The 20,737-nt window shown below is 38.1% G+C and overlaps 1 protein-coding gene across 4 annotated transcripts in view; it reads right to left on the bottom strand.

The window, feature by feature from the left end:
- Positions 1–482: 482 nt before the first annotated feature.
- Positions 483–20,737, bottom strand: part of MED23 (mediator complex subunit 23) — a 49,273-nt gene continuing 29,018 nt past the window's right edge. For 3 of the 4 annotated variants that reach the window (XM_059941197.1, XM_059941199.1, XM_059941198.1), the window contains 12 exons: positions 13,140–13,264; positions 11,904–12,109; positions 11,635–11,815; positions 10,505–10,675; positions 9,849–10,065; positions 7,935–8,171; positions 6,793–6,958; positions 6,160–6,232; positions 5,146–5,360; positions 4,362–4,482; positions 3,484–3,615; positions 483–1,798 (listed from right to left, as the gene is read on the bottom strand). In XM_059941197.1, coding sequence (XP_059797180.1) covers positions 1,631–1,798; positions 3,484–3,615; positions 4,362–4,482; positions 5,146–5,360; positions 6,160–6,232; positions 6,793–6,958; positions 7,935–8,171; positions 9,849–10,065; positions 10,505–10,675; positions 11,635–11,815; positions 11,904–12,109; positions 13,140–13,264 — 2,012 coding nt within the window. In that variant the 3' untranslated portion in view covers positions 483–1,630. Of the gene's footprint in view, positions 1,799–3,483; positions 3,616–4,361; positions 4,483–5,145; positions 5,361–6,159; positions 6,233–6,792; positions 6,959–7,934; positions 8,172–9,848; positions 10,066–10,504; positions 10,676–11,634; positions 11,816–11,903; positions 12,110–13,139; positions 13,265–20,737 lie in introns of those variants that run through there. The other variant, XM_059941200.1, reaches the window with a different exon arrangement.

Below are 20,737 nucleotides of genomic sequence, written 5' to 3'. Positions count from 1 at the left end.
TTAGGATGTAATGGATATAAATATTTTTTCCTCAGCTGCATTCTAAACACATAAAGCTTCTGTATTTATTAATGTCTCTGATTAATAATAATAATCTCTTAAAAGCCTATTGGGGAAAATCATATTCCCATTTTTTTTTTAAGCTAGAGAGGAAAAATTGAATTTTTAATAAAATTAATTGGAATGTATATATCCTTAAGAAAGTGATATTGATTTTCATTTCCCTTTATTATGGTTGTATAATACCAGTGTTACAATTATTCCCATTCTAGGATCTCAAAGCAATATAGTCCTTGGGGCAGCAAGAATATATTGACACTAGGTTAAGAGTTATACTTGAAATCATTTCTAGCATAAAATTTCTGGAGAATTTTAAGAATATTATTAGCTTAGAAAAATTGCTTATACCATTATATAAATTTTAAGCTGTCCTTGCATGACAAATAAACATTTAGTGATTATGATAATATGAAACCTGAAGAAGATGAAGGTCTAGGAGGAATGTATTTGGAAATAAAAATTTGAAGTACAGTTGGTTAAACTTCACTAATTCTTTTTTAAAAAATATGTACCTCTTAATTCCTAGGTCAATGTCAGTCACCAACTACAGTGTACAACCCATGGCAGTAGCTCAGTTCTCTGTTCTAATCCAGCCAGTACACTGCCTGGCACACAGCAGATGCTCATTCAAACTGAGTAATTAATCAGACAGTTTATTCTTTCAACAGATTTTACTAATTATTTTTCAGCTCTTTTACAATCTTAATGCCACTCCCCTCATTAACAGTATGTCTCTCAAAATCTAATAAACTCCAAAGAACCAAAATGTACATGATATTTAAAAATATAAATACTTAAAAACCTTAAGACTATAAAAATTCAAAGAATCACATCATTTGTCAGGTAAAAGTGTCAACCTGGAAAAGCAATTGATTTATTTTTAAAAACAGAGATGAAAGAATCACCACTTAAGGATTATTTTATTAAGTTTATGCATTTCTAGCTATGTTATTTTCTTACATGACTTCCAACTCATTTCATATAGTTAAGTTCAAGTCCACGGCAAAGGCAAAAACTTGCCAATCTACACTAGAAATGTTAGCCCATTTACTTGGAAATCTATGACAAAAAATTTAAGCCATTTTAAAGAGAATATGAACCTATTTGCTCCAGTAATGCAATGAAATCTAGAGTCCTTTACTTGACAAAAATCTCTTATCCCAGATACACCAAAAGAGATTTATGTATAAAAGGATTTGTAATAACTATTTTACATGTGTGGTGCCTTTAAAACAGTGTATTTGAAGACTGAATAAGTCATTAATACTAAAAAATAAAAACAATGGCCAAGATCGGAAAGATTGAGAGTGCCTAGTAAAAGTCATTTGATCAGATATGTCCCCATTCCTAGGTAGCTCTAGTACATTGTTGTGGATATGAACAACGTGTAGCTTACTTTATCTCTTAGAGACAAAAATATAGGGAGATGGGAGTTGGAAGTCAACAGATTCACCACTTGAATCAGAATAAAACAATCTGAACATCACTGCCTCTACTCCACCACTATGTAGCGCGATCATGTTCAGATTTAATAGATTCGAGTCCGTTTTCACCACAGCACACCCTGACTTCACTGAGTCACTGGTAGAGACACTGGCACCTGATTAGACTGAGGTGCTGGAGACCCACTATTGATGGCTTGTGGAGGCACTGCAGCCGGTTCCATCTTGCTAATGTGAGTGATGAATCGAAGACGAAGCTTTAAAGCTGGTTTTAAATTACAGATAATCTTCTCTACCTAAAAAATGAAAACATTAAACATTAAAAAGTATTTTAACCAGAGAACTTCAATTTCCAACCTTTAAAGAAGCAATTTACACATACCCTGAGACAATAAACTAGGGAGTGGAACGGGTGGATGAGATGTTTCTCTGCATGTTTTGTGTTTTAACAAAAGCAGATAAAACTCTTTCTCTCTTACGTGAGAAAAAACATGTGTTGTCCCTCACACACACATTATATATATATGTATACACGTGTATGCGCGTCTATCTATGTATGCATACACTTACAAAGACATACTCGTTTACCTAGCTAGCCAGTCGTCCCACTGACGATAGCTAGTAGAGTTTACACAGGGAATTCTACATACCCACCAAGGGGATCATCCTTTTAAGATACCATCTTCACGGAAGCATAAAACACGATTATATGTCGAAGTTCTTTGAATAATTTACGTTCGTAACATTTATCTATAAAGCTAACTTTTTGGTTTTGATTTACACTTGGAATTCAAACTAAATAATATTAGATCTACTCTTACTTAAAAAACTTTAAAGGAATAAATACATCAAGCAGTTCCATAGCTTTCTTAGCTTTACTCAAATGTTTTTGGATTTTACTAGGAAAGATCAGCCCATTAATAATCCTTCCTTTTTGTATTCCCCTTGTGTCAAAGTTTCTTAGGCCCAAATATAAGGAATATGCTAACGAGAACATTTCTGAATTGGTTCCCACTTGACAATCTTGCTGAGGCATGAAGGAGTCGACACCCTCCCCACCCCATGTCGCCAGCTCCAAGGAACGAATCCCTCAGACTAGGAGTCATATGTTTACATCTATCAATTTATGTTCCTTTCCCATTTTAGAGAGAAATAACATTGAAGTATGGAGGGGAGGTCACTTAATTCCACCTATCTGCCCTCTCTCCACCCTTCTAAAACAGCTAAGATCTTGGTTCCCACAGACAGGAAACTCAGTTATGATTTAAGGAGGTCCCTTCCACTTTGAGACAGCTCTCCCAGGGAATGGCTCTTTTTTTTTTTTTAATTTTTTTTAAATTTTTTAATTTTTTATGGCTCTTTATATGTTGAGTTACAACGTGCCTCCCTTTAACTTCACCAGTCTGTATACCTTTGAAAGTGACACAGAACAAATTTAAAACCTATTCCAAATGGCAACGCCCAAATAGTAAGAATACAATTAATTCCCCAGGATTTTAAAAATTCAAGTTAAGCACCCCCAGTTCCTTCAAATACCCTTCATTAGTTATTTTCCTGACCCTCCCAGTTTTAGTCTTCTTGTCATGCTGCGATTTGTCTCACGCCCTCACAGTGTACCCTAATCACTGGGGGGAAAACTAGGCCCTGCTTCACTTATAACACAAGGCCTCTCTGATCTTTTCAGTAGCCATACCGTACTGTTTCTTCCTAATAAGTTTACTGTTAATAACCCCCCAGGTCTTTTTCAGATGTTTTGCTGCAAATATCAAGGGGAAAAGTGTGAGAAATTATAATAGGTATTTCCTTTAACACTATGTCCAGAGTAATATGCCACGTAGCCTAAAAAGGTCTATTAACCTTGTCCCCTTAAAAGAAAAAAATTAACCAAAAAACCCCACTACCCCAAACAAAAAAGTCTATCCGCCATATATTTAAGTTTTCTAAACTAAATGTCCTTAAAAAATAATTAAAGTGAACTTACTTGCTCTTTTACACTGTCACCAGTAAACATGTACTTCATATGATACAGGAAGTCACAGATGGGATCCATGTAGTTTAAGTGGGTGCTACACTGGTCTACATTCAGCAACATGTCATAAAATGCCACACCAATCTATTTAACAAATAATATAAAATTATTTAAATGGTAAGAAAATGGTTCAATAATTCAGCTTGATGCAGCTAGACTCCATTACAAGACTAGCACAGAGGATAACATGTTTGTTGAGGAACTGTCACTATCACACAGACCTCTGTGCACATGGGTGATATGACACTGCTTGCATTTATAATGGAATCCAGACTGCTACAAACTGCCTCCTAATAGAGCTTAAATGCAGTTTCTCTTTCTAATAGTATTCTCTTAAACTTGAGAGCTAGACAATCCCTTTTCTAGAAACCACCTCTCAATTTCTGGGATATGTGCAATCTCAGGGAGCCTTTATAGTGGACCTTCTTAGTTCCATTTGGTGGCTCATACTTTAAGGGTCTACTCCTGGCTCATTTTCTTTTATCTATACTCTTGTGATAGGTGATTGACTTCAACCATTCCCATGATTTTAATGAATTCCTCTGTACTACAGAGAATGTTCTCAAATGCACTTCTCCGTCCTTAACTTTCTTCTCAACCTTGATGACAGGTATTTCCCCTGCATCTCCAGTTCAACACATCACACATCAAACTCGTTATAGGCATACTAAGTTATGGGGACACTAAGGCCTCAAAAATTGCTCTTAGATCCCACTAAAATGATTTTCTACTAATGGTAATGATATGCAGTTTGAAAAACACTGGGAAAGAAATCTTAATATATCTTTTAGAACTTAATCTTATCACGGAAAACCCAGATTTTATTCTACCTCTATCATACATCGAGTTCTCTCTTGCTGAAATCTTTGTAAAAATGGTCCCACGAGATGGTACACATAAAGCAACTGGAACTCAGTCTTCACTATAGGAAGAAGTACTTCAGTGAGAAACCTAAAATTTAAAAATAAAAATTTATTGTTACTTGAAATCAGTTGAATTGTTTGAACTTTGTTAATACAGCCTACCCGAGTATTTGCAAAATTTGTAATCTTTTTAAAAGTTTCCTTTAATTTTGGTAACATTTTAAATTAATCTCACATCTCTCACTGGCTCTTATTTTCATTTGATTATTGAAATAAATTACTTCAGATTTAGAAGTCATTCCTAATAGTAAAATTACGGAATGACAGAATGTGAATTATTTGAAATAAAAAGAGAATAACCAACCTAATATAAAGGCCATTCTCAAGAAATGTGAATCTAATTAATACCAGTTATACCGTCAAAAAAAAAAAAAAAATCAGAAGATAGCCTAATATTAGTTACGCAGTTCAAAAGCCAACTTTTGGGATATATTCTGGAAAAAGAATGCATTTGACTAAGCCTCCCAAAATGGTAATGGAAAACAAGATACCAGATTGTTCCTTATACATACAAATTAATTTCATTCAAACAATTCTGAAATAAAGGAGGCTTCCTGATACCTAGAATCTACTTAAGACTTTTACTTCTAAGTTGTTCTATTGAATGAGATATATACCTCATGCATAAATGAGATTAAAAAACAAAAACGAAATGATAAATCAAATGTCTTTAAGAAATCATAATACCTACTTGGGAATGAGAGAAAGTTGCCCGATGCTAGAATGGTGCCACACCGCATGTGCCAGAGCTAATGTGTAGCTGCAGCTCATCTCAGAGTAGGACTGATGACAAGCAGTGAAATCAAAGAGGCGGAAAGGATAGCCGACCCACTCTGTCTCAGACGTCAGGCTGGGACTGCTGACAACACTCACAATTCGATCATGAAGGACAATCCAATACGGCTCCTTTAAAACCAGGAGAAAGCCTGGTGAAAAATAGCATTTATCCAGTATTCCACCCCATATCCAGTATTCTGCTCCAAAGCTTAAAATAATAGCACTTTCTCATGTCCAGTTCATTTAGTATCTGATATTTACTACATGGTAAATTGACTTTGCCTATATTTATTATACAGATAACACTGGTACACATTTGTAATTCATAACTATGTGTGTGTGTGTACATATATTTTGGAGGAGTGTAAGGAAAAAGTGATTCATAAAGGTGCATAATCAAACAAGTTTGGAAAGCTCAGGTTTAGACAATATTACTGACATTCAAAGATGTCAGACAACTGTGTGGTGCTGACTAGACACGTGTGGAGGTCACAGAAGGGAGACTTCACATGGGCGGAGAAGTCATGGAAGACTTCACTGAGGAAGCAAGCCCTAAGCCAGCAGAGAATGAGTAAGCTTTAGAGAAGCTGACAGAAGGAATAAGCGTTCTGATATATTCTCTTACATGGCAGAACTACCTGAAACATGTCTCAACAAGCATTATTTGCAGGAGCAAAGGCTCTAGATACATAACATGTTACGGGGTTGAAGGTAGATCAGATTTTAATGGGAAAACTAAGGTTGGAAAGGTAAGGTGGGACCAGAGATGCAGGGACCCATAAGTCAGGTAGATTTATTTAGATCTGATGCAAAAGGCAAACAAAGTAGTCACTGTAGATTTCTGAAGCAATAATGTGAAAGCTTAAAAAATATGAAACATTTCATTAATTGCATGACGAGCTTATACAAATCACAATGATTAACTCACTGGTAGGGCAGTGATGATCAATCCAATTGCATTCATCCATGCTGTAATGTTCTCTCTTGGCACTAAAGGCTGACTATTAGTGGGGAAAAAAGAATAAAAGAGTGAAATTATAAAAGTGACAATGCATCTTATTTTGAGAACATATATCATTTGGGGGGTGACAACTGACCTATTTCAATAAAACTACAATGGATTTTTAGCGAGTAAAAATATAAACAAAAGCTAAATAAGGCTTTTCTTTTCTTTTTTTGGTTGTCTCCTTTAACAATGGTTGCTGAGCTAAAAGACTATTTCACTTCTGTATACTTCTTCTCCAATCATTATCCCCTACTTTATGTTGGTCTTTAAGAAGGGAATCTTGAAAGACTATCTTTAGTGAGAAGTTAACATTATTCCTAAATTAAATGTCAAACAGCTAATAAAGAGTAGAAGTGGGAACAAACCCAGGTCTTCTGACCCTGTTCAGGGCTCATTCCATTTCATCTATATTACAAAGACACGATCTGGACCCAAAAGACAGTCACTATTCAACGTGCATTGGCCTTGGGACAACAGGTTGTCAAACAGCTCCAAATAAAATATCATTCTCTACAAATAAACAATGAATCTTATTGCAGGAAACAGGATACACACCTTTTCAGGACAACATTTAGAAGAGCATTTCCAACATCTTGGCCTGAAACAGCCAAGGCCATGAGCTCCACACAAGTAACATGCAGTGCGTGGGCAGCGGGGTTGGGAAACTCATTGAATCTCCAGTCACAGTTTGGGAATGGACCAGGAGATTTGCCAGCCATTGGTGCAGATGATTAAAGCAATAACTATTTGATTATTCTGAGATTAAAGGCTCACATTTGTATAGTGCTTTACAGTTTTCAGATGTTTCACATGTAAACATCTCATTCAATTACCAATGCATCTGATTATGAGGCCTCAAGAAATGATTTATCGGAGAGCTTAAGAGGCAAACAATACAAACCAAATACAAATAAATTTGACATGACCGAAGTGTACTGATAGCAACCATGTGGTCAACCACAGGTATAAACGGTTGGTTTTATATAAGTGGGCTCTTATAACTGTGACATGATAGCTATAGATGCAACCAAGGTATCTGTAGGCTTTATCAACCTATTTTCTTTTAATAGTTATAGGAAAGTTAATAAGAACATTACTTTCTCATGAGTAATTCTTTTACTTCAGGAAATAATTCCTTGCATAGGAAAAGAAATCATGCCCATTTATGTAAAATTGCTCTATCTAGTAAATAGTGGCATGGTGTATAGACATATTAAGCACAGTGTGCTAATAATTTAAAACAACATAAAAGTGAAGAAATAAAAATACCAATATAGAATCTCTTTCACTAAAAAAAATAAAATAAGGTTTTATTGTTATCTACTAATGTTTTAAAAAACATTCAGGGATTTATTTAAAGCAACAAAATTCTATGTTCTCCAGTGGCAAACAGATGTATGTACTATAACACATAGTACATTTACTTAGGAATAGGATTTTTTTCCTTTAAAACAGATCTCTTCTCTAAGGTCTTTTTTGAAATATAAATTTTAATGGAGTAAATTTCTGCCTATCTGGCATAATGCTGCTAATTTAAGATTTCAAAACCTTCAAAACATTTCAAATAAAATGATCTTAAAAAACTGAAATCTTAGAATGTATCAAAATCTTGGAATATTTAAAGACAATATATGTTCACACAAATCAACATATAGTTATTTCTGAAGAGTCTGGAAAAATCACAATAAAAAGGATATTATCTACTAGTCTGCCAATCAATTTGCAATAGTAGGAGTCATCTGGGACCCAGGGATTGTCTTCTCGTGCATTCATAGCACATTTCAGGTAAGTGTCACTTAGACACCAGCCCTGTGGTCGATTATCCTTGAGCGACCCAATGATTGCATGGACAAGTTTTCGTTTGAGACTTTCGCGATTTCTCAGGTGCATTTCATAATAGTGCAGAGTGTTATACAAATAGGTCACTGGACGATCTGCCAAGAAGAAAACAGATCATTACAATGTTACCTGGTTACTGACAACTGTGAAAAACTAATCCTCTATTTTCAAGATTACCAAAAAACAGCTCAGAAGGTTATAAAACGATTTCACATGTTGGGCAATTGCATACAATGAATATTTTTATTCTAGGACAACGCAGAAGGCTTCTAACAATATACACAGCTTATACTGAAGGATATTCATCACATTCTGACGTAGCAATTCCAGTCCTGGAAATTTATCCTGCAAAAATGACTTACGTGTAAGCAATGTTGCTGCAGCCCTGTTTATACTAGCAAAAGATTAGAACAGTATAAATGGTGAAAAATAGGGGATTGGTTAGGTCAATTATGGCATGTATGAAGCAGCTTTGTACGTACTGATACAAGATAATCGACCCTAATACGTTATAAAGGTTAAAAAAAAATAAGGTGCAGAACAATGTGTATATTACATAATATTTGTGAAAAAAAAAAAAACTACCAACTCCAGAGTATTTAAGGTAGGATACACAAGAAACTGGTAATAGTGACTGCCGATAGGGAAAGAAACTGCCTAGCTGGGGGATAGGGATGGGACTAACTACTTTTCACTGCATCATGTGCATACATTACCCAATCCAGAAGAAAAGCGTTTTTAAAGGAATGCTCCCTTGAACTTCATACCTACTCTGCAGCGCTAAAACGCAATTCAGACTTCTGCTTTGAAGGGAGACATCTCAGATCAAGGACTAAGAAGAACTGCCCCCCAGATAAGTATGCCCTGTCCCCACAGCGGCTGCTCCAGGACTTCTGTGCTCTGTCACTGACTTCACCATGCTCCAGTTACCAGGCTCAAAACTTTAGAGGTGTCCTTGATTTCTTTCTTTTGATATTTTCCCCATAACTGGTCAATCAAGCCCAATTCCTACTTCCTTGACTATCTGTCCCTTCTTTCTCATTTTCAATGCCACCACACTTGTCTAGATGCTAATCATACACCTGAACGTCTTGACATAAGTCTTTGAAATGGCTTCCTCCTTCCAAGACATGCTGCGGCTAGAACTGGATTCACCTTTCTAAAAGAATGCTTTCCATACCATGACTTTACTCAATAACTTCTAGTTAACTCTTGATTATCTGCAGGTTATAAAATCATAACTTCTCAGCCTGGCATTTACGGTGATCTACCACCAGGTACAATTTAGCCTAATGCGGCAACTGTTTTCAAAATGCCTTGCTTTTAACACCTCCATGATTTTTCCAAAAGATTCTTTCTGCTTATCATGCTCTCTTCTCCTTTCTCTTTATACAAATCACATACATCATAGTTCAAACACTATCCATCCAAGAAGCCTGCCAAGATCTGTTTAGTTCATAGTAACATTAGTCTGTTCTGAACTCATACTTCCCTCCTTCTATACTGATTTGGTAATTAATCACACGATATATAAAATAAGGGATCTCTTGTATATTACTTTTTTTTTTTTGGCTATGATTTAACTGTTGATATTTTTATGTTTTCTATTTTATACTTCATGGTATCATCACATAGCACTGCCCCTCAAAAACACTTTTATTAAAAATTATTCAAATAAAACCTTTAGAACTACTATTACCCAAATGGTCATGCCCAGCCTACTTTTGTCTACAGAGCTATTAGATGAAATTAAAAAATTTGAAAAAGCTCACCATGAAATTTATATAAGCCTCCCAGGTGATCTAGTAGAGTCTCCAATGACTTGGATACTGGGAGCAACTCTAAAAATCTGTGGATTACTATATCAAATACTGGAAGGAATCGGAGACACACATTTCCAAAATAGATGGGCAGATACGGAGACTGGATCGGCACAGGAGGATCGACCTGCTCTGCCAGGCCCTCAAAATAGAGCTTCTCCGGATATTTCTGTGGAAGTGAGGAAATGGTAAATGTTTACGGGATCTTTTGTAATTTTCTTAAAAAAGGAGCTAAATAAACCTGTCATTTTTCGAAGAATATAAAACTGTGTTTGTTCCTGCAATGCAACGAAATCTAGAGTTCTTTACTCACCAAAAATCTCTATTATCCCAAAGATAAACCAAAAGAGATTTACATACGAAAGGATTGGTAATAACTCTTTTCATTTTGTATTGTAAGTACCCATGTCTACTAAAACTGTAGTTTCAATTTATTCTTAACATTAGAGATACTCTAGAACCTTGAGAAAGTTTAGGGAGCTAATTCACTTCTATACAGACCAGAGAGAAAAGAGCAGAGCTGCAGAGAAAACAGCCAAGTCAATTAGCCAAATACCTAAAGTTTGGCCTTAAAAAGGATTAATTGAAGCACTAATTTTAATTAGTACCTTGTGATAATTCATGTGCTTGGTGTGCCAGTCATTCTGTAGCCAGTGTTCTGGGGAATTTTCCTTCACAAAGTCACTTACTCGATTTCTAAAATCATTTGGTTTGAGCAACAGCAACTGAATTATGAAATAACAAACCTGGGCTTCATTCCCTTCATGACTACGCATGGCCTTTGGAGAAGAACAGAAAAATTAAATGAAAATGCCCAACCTGTGCAAAAGCATGGCTCTAAAGAGTCTAAATTTGAAAGCAGTAAAACTCACGATTATTAGAATTTCATTATATGTCTAGTCTACCCCAAAACAACTGTTCAGCATTCCTCAAACATATCTGACCCTTTCTTGCCTATTTTTGGCTCTCACCTAGAATGTCCATCTTTATTTTCTGAAATTTAACCCACCTTTTAAGATCCACCACCTAGGTAGATGTAATCTCTCATTGTTGCCTGGCAATATTTTCCCTACACCTCTAACTTATCCTTTTATTTTACTGATTTATAGACTTACCTTATTTCCCTTATTAGACTATAACCATCTTTATATCTATGCTCTACAGCTAAGAGGTAAATGTTAACCACTTAAGCTCCCTAAATATCACCACTATAGTATTAAAAAAAAAATGTAGCATTTTCCAGCCTGGTTCAATGATTTTTCTTAAAATTTGGCCTGAAATAGACATCAAAATCAGGAGAAAAAACTGCTTGGGGAATACTGGGTGGGAATAAGAAATACAGCTCAGTTATGACTATGGCTACCAAAGTGTACAGAAATGGTTATAAGCACTCAAAAAAGATTCAGTGACTTTTTACTACTTCCTGCCTCTAGTAGGAGCCTTTGAGAAGCAACTCAGGGCATTACAAGGCCAGGACCACATCTGTCTTATTTACTTCTATACCTTCTGTGCATACAACACAGTAGATACTCAATACATGCTTACTGAATGAATGAAGAAATTGGGGAATCTCTAGTCCCTTAGGGAACTGATAGCAATACTTGATTTATAGTATAAATTTATTAAATCCTTAGAAACAACATAGAACAGATCAGCACAAGATCCATTAGTCATACACATCGATCCAAAAGAGAATGGGACTGCTGAGAAATCTGTTCTTAAGTAAGTGTGTTCTTACCAGGCAGAGAATTAATCTGTCCAATGTAACAATGTTGTACTTCCATACCATGTCATTAAGAATTTCAATGCATTTGTTGAGTTGCTGACCCCCAGCTGATGTAGAGAACTCATATACCAGGAAATCTGCAAATGTCCTCACATGGACTACCAAGGCCCGAGCTCCAATTCTCTCTAACACTCTGGAAAGCAGAAAGTAAAAAATAAATTGCATTGCTGTAGGGTACAATGGATTGCCAAATGGCATGCAGATCTAGGTTTCTGGCTTACCTATAGCCAATCTGATTAATATGATCTGTTTCCAGGAGCATTTTCCAGAGAAGACAAAGGAAGAGAGGAGGAGAGCGCTGTGCAGAAAAGTGGGTAATGATGTCATTTTCATTCGTCATTGACTTCCACTTTCTATACTCCTCCTCCACGTTTTTTTTCAGATTAAAACGGCTTTCCTGAGGTACATTATTTTGTTTAAAGAATGCCTACAAGGAAGATCAGAAGTTTACTTCAATGGTTGTAGTAAAAAGGGCTATGGCTACAGAGTCAAGAAACCAGGCCAGGCTTGACTAACACTAATAAATTCCAGGTGACCTCAAGCAGCTCAGTAATCAAGGCCTGAATTTCTATACTGGGAAAATACAAAGGCTTGATTGGATTATCTGTAAGATTTCCTAAACAGAAATTCCAAGCAAGCCTGAATTTCAAACTTTCTTCAATCATCTGGTGATACTTCTGCTCATCTTTGGAAAAAAAAAAAAAGGAAAAGAAAAAGCAATTTAAGTACTCTTTGGTTACATATTTTAGTATATCTATAAGGAAAATCCATTACACTAGCCGAGTGATTCTCAGAGTATGGTCCCCAGACCATCCGTATCAGCATTACCTGGGACCTGTAAGAAATGCAAATTCTCAGGCCTTATCCCAGACCTACTGAATCAGAACCTCCGCAGCTGGGGTCCAGCAAGCTTTAGCTAAACAAGCCCTCCAGGTGATTCTGATAAGTTTGAGACCTACTGTTCCAGCCCTATTAGAAGTTACAGAAAACAGATGTTCATTATGCCTAAAATTTTCTCTGAAAAGTGGAAGACAGATGAGGTTTTCCTTTCTCCATATTATAAAAGCCAAGTTTATAGTTTTGCTCTCTGTGTGATTTTAAAAAATCAGTCAAATGTACATGATGTGTATTCTGTGAAGTTCCATTACACTGTATTTCTCCCCGTTCCTGTTCTATGAGAAAGAATTTTTCAGTTAATGTGTTAAATCTCACAAGATTCTAAAACTGTTAACTAGTATGATGAAGACATAACAATTAAATTTTTAGAAACATATGCAGTCCTATAATAAGACAAGGAAAAACTCAAGAGATTTTGGAAGTAATAGCAAGGATTTACAAAAAAAGAAATGAAAGCTAATTTTCTCTGGGTATCATCAAAACTCTCTAGAATAACACAGTAAATGGGAAGAATGATTTCATATACTGTATAGTCAATATATAATTCAAGATGAAATTACCTGCAGTGGGCCTGGAAAACAACTAAGAGTGTGTGAAGCCCAATTATGAGGAGTAAAACTCATGATGGTCTGAAGGATGTCTTTACACCAAGTTCCCTGAATTGAATCAGAGCCTGTAAAAAAATCTAAACACAAGCAAACAAATGTAACCCAGATATAAAAGATCATGGCCACAATTCATAAATGATATCACAGAAAAGTCACAAGTATGTACACTCAGAGAATTTCACTGCAGTGCATTCACTACTTAACTAGTCATCACATCGGTAAATATGAACATAACTAGTGAAAAGAAGACAGAAGACATTTGGTATCTTTTTTTTTTTTTTTTTAAATTACAGAGCACCAATGATAAAAGATTGGTACAGGCCCACCACGACTGCTCATTTAGTTCACTCTGACAATGAGGTATTAGCACTTTACTGAGCCAAGGAAATAGAATTAATAAAGTACCACATATCTTTTCTGGTGGTTGAAACAGCTATAGACTATAACTCTCTAAACCAAAGAGGTTTATTTATGTAAAATAAGACAGTTTACACAAAGGTATTTGAGGTTGTTAAATTCAGTAACTATTTCTTTAAAACAGCCGTTCTCAAAGTGTGGTCCATAGACTCTGTGGGTCCTCAATATCCTTTCAAGGATTCGATGAGGTCAATGCTATTGAAATAATAATAATGCTAAGATATCATTGGCCTTTTTACTGTGTTGAAATGTGCACTGATGGCACAAAAGCAATGGTGGGTAACACTGCTGGCCCTCAGAACAAATCAAACAGTGGCACCAAACAATACTAATAGCCACTGTAATCACCACAAAACACTCTTAGCAGGAAAAAAAAAAAGGTGCCACTTTCACTTAAGAATATCCTTGATAAAGTAGTAAAAAAGATTGTATCTCAGCCCTTAAGTACATCTATTTGTAATATTCTGTGTGATAAAATGGAAGTACGCATAAGGTGTTCCACCTACACACCAAAGTATGATGGGTATCTTGAGGAAAAATACTTGTGCGATTGAGTACTGGGTCAAATTAGTTCTTTTTTTTCAATGGGATTCCAATTTTACTTGAAAGAACATATAGTTTTCTGGATTTGGGCATTAGGCAGACATTTTCTTGAAAATTAACAAAGGGAGTCTGTCACCTCAAGAAGAACAAATGACTGCATCTTTTACCAATGATAAAATTTGACCTTTCAAGTGAAAATTAGAATTTTGGAAAACTTATATACACTACCACAAGCCTAATAGTTTTCCAAAACTTAAAGAATTTTTCTAATGAAATCTGTAGTGAGATTAAAAAATGTAATTTTCTGATACTGTATAATGAAACGTGTCAACATTTACAAGCTCTATCTACAGAACTCAGTAAACCAATGTTTTCTAAAAAACCAATTCATGAAGTTACAAAATATGCATGAACACAAAATCCATTAAATGTACAAAACAGACCAGTGGGTTATAATGTAACAGAGTACGAAGAGTTCACTGACAGGACTTTGTACTCCATTTAAGAAACTATCAATTTTTCAATTTTGTGTGACATCAAAGAATATTCATAATTAGCTGAAAAAGCTATTAAAACACTCTTCCCCTTTCCATTTCCTATCTGTGTGAGGCCATTTCTTTTTTACTTACTTCTACTAAAATAACACTTGCAATAGATGAGATGTAGAAGCAAATATGAGAATCCAGCAATGTTCCTTTACATCAGACATTAAAGAAAGATGCAAAGGGCTTCCCTGGTGGCACAGTGGTTAAGAATCTGCCTGCCAATGCAGGGGACACGGGTTTCAGCCCTGGTCTGGAAGGATCCCACATGCCACGGAGCAACTAAGCCCGTGTGCCACAACTACTGAGCCTGCGCTCCAGAACCCACGAGCCACAACTACTGAGCCCACATGCCACAACTACTGAAGCCCGGCACGCCTGGAGTCTGTGCTCCGCAACAAGAGAAGCCACCGCAATGAGGCCCGCGCACAGCAACGAAGACCCAATGCAGCCATAAATAAATAAATAAATAAATAAAAGCAGCTCTATTAAAAAAAAAAAAAAAAAAGAAAGATGCAAAAAATGTAAAACAATGGTACTTCTCACTAAAGTTTTGTTTTGGAGACAATAGGGTTTATTTTTCATAAAAATTACATCATTTATGTTAACATGCAATAGGTTTATTACCATTATTTTAAAATAAATCAAATATTTTAAAAACTCCTACTTTAATATCTAACAAAGTAAATATCATATATGTAATCCATATAACAGAAAATCTTTGGGAATTTCAATTATTATTATTATTTTTTAAGAGTATCGGGGGGAGGAGAGAAGATGGCGGAAGAGTAAGACGCGGAGATCACCTTCCTTCCCACAGATACAGTAGAAATACATCTACACGTGGAACTGCTCCTACAGAACACCCACTGAACGCTGGCAGAAAACGTCAGACCTCCCAAAAGGCAAGAAACTCCCCCCGTACTTGGGTAGGGCAAAAGAAAAAAGAAATAACAGAGACAAAAGAATAGGGATGGCACCTGCACCAGTGGGAGGGAGCCGTGAAGGAGGAAAGATTTCCACGCACTAGGAGCCCCTTCGCGGGCAGAGACTGCGGGTGGCAGAGGGGGGAAGCTTCGGAGCCACGGAGGAGAGCGCAGCCACAGGGGTGCGGAGGGCAAAGCGGAGAGATTCCCGCACTTCCCGCACGGAGGCTCGGCGCCGAGCAGCACTCACCAGCCCGAGAGGCTTGTCTGCTCAGCCGCCGGGGCGGGCGGGGCTGGGAGCTGAGGCTCGGGCTTCGGTCGCAGGGAGAGGACTGGGGTTGGAGGCGTGAACACAGCCTGAAGGGGTTAGTGCACCACAGCTAGCCGGGAAGGAGTCCGGGAAAAAGTCTGCAGCTGCCGAAGAGGCAAGAGACTTTTTCTTCCCTGTTTCCTGGTGCGCGAGGAGAGGGGATTCAGAGCGCCGCCTAAACGAACTCCAGAGACGGGCGCGAGCCGCAGCTAACAGCGCGGATCCCATAGCAACAGGGGCGCAGAGGGAAAAACGGAGAGACTCCCGCACAGAGGCTCGGCGCCGAGCACGCTCACCAGCCCGAGAGGCTTGTCTGCTCCCCCGCCGGGGCGGGCGGGGCTGGGAGCGGAGGCTCGGGCTTCGGTCGGATCGCAGGGAGAGGACTGGGGTTGGCGGCATGAACACAGCCTGAAGGGGTTAGCGCACCACAGCTGGCTGGGAGGGAGACCGGGAAAAAGTCTGCAGCTGCCGAAGAGGCAAGAGACTTTTTCTTGCCTCTTTGTTTCGCGGCGCGCAAGGAGAGGGGATTCAGAGCGCCGCCTAAACGAACTCCAGAAACTGGCGCGAGCCGCGGCTATCAGCGCGGACCCCAGAGACGGGCGTGAGACGCTGGGGCTGCTGCGGCCGCCTCCAAGAAGCCTGTGTGCGAACACAGGTCACTCTCCACACCGCCCCTCCCGGGAGCCCGTGCAGCCCACCACTGCCAGGGTCCCGTGATCCAGGGACAACATCCCCCGGGAGAACGCACTGTGCGCCTCAGGCTGCTGCAACGTCACGCCAGCCTCTGACGCCGCAGGCTCGCCCCGCCTCCTCTGTAGCCCTCCCTCCCCGCGGCCTGGGTGAGCCAGAGTCCCCGAAGCAGCTGCTCCTTTAACCCCGTCCTGTCTGGGCGGGGAACAGACGCCCTCAGGCGACCTACACGCAGAGGCGGGTCCAAATCCAAAGCTGATCCCCAGGAGCTGTGCGAACAGAGAAGAGGAGGGGAAATCTGTCCCAGTAGCCTCAGAAGAAGCGGATTAAAACTCCACAAACAACTTGATGTGCCTGCATCTGTTGAATACCTGAATAGACAACGAATCATCCCAAATTCAGGAGGTGGACTTTGGGAGCAGGATATATTAATTTTTCCCCTTTTCCTTTTTTTTTTGTGAGTGTATATGTATATGCTTCTGGGGGAGATTTTGTCTGTATAGCTTTGCTTTACAATAGCTTTATTTTACTTCACTATATTATAGCTTCTTTCTTTTCTTTCTTTCTTTCTTTCCTTCCTTCCTTCCTTCCTTCCTTCCTTCCTCCTTCCTCCTTCCTTCCTTCCTTCCTTCCTTCCTTCCTTTCTTTCTTTCTATTTTTTCTCCCTTTTACTCTGAGCCGTGTGGACGAAAGGCTCTTGGTGCTTCAGCCAGGCATCAGGGCCGTACCTCGGAGGTGGGAGAGCCAACTTCAGGACACTGGTCCACAAGAGACCTCCCAGCTCCACGTAATACCAAACGGCAAAAATCTCTCAGAGATCTCCATCTCAACATCAAGACCCAGCATCACTCAATGACCAGCAAGCTACAGTGCTGAACACCCTATGCCAAACAACTAGCAAGACAGGAACACAGCCTCATCCATTAGCAGAGAGGCTGCCTAAAATCATAATAAGGCCACAGACACCCCAAAATACACCACTGGACGTGGACGTGCCCACCAGAAAGACAAGATCCAGCCTCATCCACCAGAGCTCAGGCACTAGTTCCCTCCACCAGGAAGCCTACACAACCCACTGAACCAACCTTAGCCACTGGGGACAGATACCAAAAACAACGGGAACTACAAACCTGCAACCTGTGATAAGGAGACCCCAAACACAGTAAGATAAGCAAAATGAGAAGACAGAAAAACACACAGCAGATGAAGGAGCAGGGTCAAAACACACTAGACTTAACAAATGAAGAGGAAATAGGTAGTCTACCTGAAAAAGAATTCAGAATAATGATAGTAAGGATGATCCAAAATCTTGGAAATAGAATAGACAAAATGCAAGAAGCATTTAACAAGGACGTAGAAGAACTAAAGAGGAATCAAGCAATGATGAAAAACACAATAAATGAAATTAAAAATACTCTAGATGGGATCAATAGCAGAATAACTGAGGCAGAAGAAAGGATAAGTGACCTGGAAGATAAAATGGTGGAAATAACTACTGCAGAGCAGGATAAAGAAAAAAGAATGAAAAGAACTGAGGACAGTCTCAGAGACCTCTGGGACAGCATTAAACGCACCAACATTCGAATTATAGGGGTCCCAGAAGAAGAAGAGAAAAAGAAAGGGACTGAGAAAATATTTGAAGAGATTATAGTTGAAAACTTCCCTAATATGGGAAAGGAAATAGTTAATCAAGTCCAGGAAGCACAGAGAGTCCCATACAGGATAAACCCAAGGAGAAACACGCCAAGACACATATTAATCAAACTGTCAAAAATTAAATATAAGGAAAACATATTAAAGGCAGCAAGGGAAAAAAAACAAATAACACACAAGGGAATCCCCATAAGGTTAACATCTGATCTTTCAGCAGAAACTCTGCAAGCCAGAAGGGAGTGGCAGGATATACTTAAAGTGATGAAGGAGAAGAACCTACAACCAAGATTACTCTACCCAGCAAGGATCTCATTCAGATTTGATGGAGAAATTAAAACCTTTACAGACAAGCAAAAGCTGAGAGAGTTCAGCACTACCAAACCAGCTTTACAACAAATGCTAAAGGAACTTCTCTAGGCAAGAAACACAAGAGAAGGAAAACACCTACAATAACAAACCCAAAACATTTAAGAAAATGGGAATAGGAACATACATATCGATAATTACCTTGAATGTAAATGGATTAAATGCTCCCACCAAAAGACACAGGCTGGCTGAATGGATACAAAAACAAGACCCATATATATGCTGTCTACAAGAGACCCACTTCAGACCTAGAGACACATACAGACTGAAAGTGAGGGGATGGAAAAAGATATTCCATGCGAATGGAAATCAAAAGAAAGCTGGAGTAGCAATTCTCATATCAGACAAAATAGACTTTAAAATAAAGACTATCACAAGAGACAAAGAAGGACACTATATAATGATCAAGGGATCGATCCAAGAGGAAGGTATAACAATTGTAAATATTTATGCACCCAACATAGGAGCACCTCAATACATAAGGCAAGTACTAACAGCCATAAAAGGGGAAATCGACAGCAACACAATCATAGTAGGGGACTTTAACACCCCACTTTCACCAATGGACAGATCATCCAAAATGAAAATAAATAAGGAAACACAAGCTTTAAATGATACATTAAACAAGATGGACTTAATTGATATTTATAGGACATTCCACCCAAAAACAACAGAATACACATTTTTCTCAAGTGCTCATGGAACATTCTCCAGGATAGATCATATCTTGGGTCACAAATCAAACCTTGGTAAATTTAAGAAAATTGAAATCGTATCAAGTATCTTTTCCGACCACAACGCTATGAGACTAGATATCAATTACAGGAAAAGATCTGTAAAAAATACAAACACATGGAGGCTACACAATACATTACTTAATAATGAAGTGATTACTGAAGAAATCAAAGGGGAAATCAAAAAATACCTAGAAATAAATGACAATGGAGATACGACGACCCAAAACCTATGGGACGCAGCAAAAGCAGTGCTAAGAGGGAAGTTTATAGCAATACAAGCCTACCTCAAGAAACAGGAAACATCTCGAATAAACAACCTAACCTTGCACCTAAAGCAATTAGAGAAAGAAGAACAAAAAAACCCCAAAGCCAGCAGAAGAAAAGAAATTATAAAGATCAGGTCAGAAATAAATGAAAAAGAAATGAAGGAAACAATAGAAAAAATCAATGAAACTAAAAGCTGGTTCTTTGAGAAGATAAACAAAATTGATAAACCATTAGCCAGACTCATCAAGAGAAAAAGGGAGAAGACTCAGATCAATAGAATTAGAAATGAAAAAGGAGAAATAACCACTGACACTGCAGAAATACAAAAGATCATGAGAGATTACTACAAGCAACTCTATGCCAATAAAATGGACAACCTGGAAGAAATGGACAGATTCTTAGAAATGCACAAACTGCCGAGACTGAACCAGGAAGAAATAGAAAATATGAACAGACCAATCACAAGCACTGAAATTGAAACTGTGATTAAAAACCTTCCAACAAACAAAAGCCCAGGACCAGATGGCTTCACAGGTGAATTCTATCAAACATTTAGAGAAGAGCTAACACCTATCCTTCTCAAACTCTTCCAAAATATTGCAGAGGGAGGAACACTCCCAAACTCATTCTACGAGGCCACCATCACCCTGATACCAAAACCAGACAAAGATGTCACAAAGAAAGAAAACTACAGGCCAATATCACTGATGAACATAGATGCAAAAATCCTCAACAAAATACTCGCAAACAGAATCCAACAGCACATTAAAAGGATCATACACCATGATCAAGTGGGGTTTATCCCAGGAATGCAAGGATTCTTCAATATACGCAAATCAATCAATGTGATACACCATATTAACAAATTGAAGGAGAAAAACCATATGATCATCTCAATAGATGCAGAGAAAGCTTTCGACAAAATTCAACACCCATTTATGATAAAAGCCCTGCAGAAAGTAGGCATAGAGGGAACTTTCCTCAACATAATAAAGGCCATATATGACAAACCCACAGCCAACATTGTCCTCAATGGTGAAAAACTGAAACCATTTCCACTAAGATCAGGAACAAGACAAGGTTGCCCACTCTCACCACT

This window comes from Balaenoptera ricei, chromosome 12 (assembly GCF_028023285.1).
Source record: "Balaenoptera ricei isolate mBalRic1 chromosome 12, mBalRic1.hap2, whole genome shotgun sequence".
Classification (NCBI taxonomy): domain Eukaryota; kingdom Metazoa; phylum Chordata; class Mammalia; order Artiodactyla; family Balaenopteridae; genus Balaenoptera; species Balaenoptera ricei.
The sequence above is the reverse complement of the archived record's forward strand: the minus strand, read 5'-3'. Positions and strand labels throughout refer to the sequence as shown.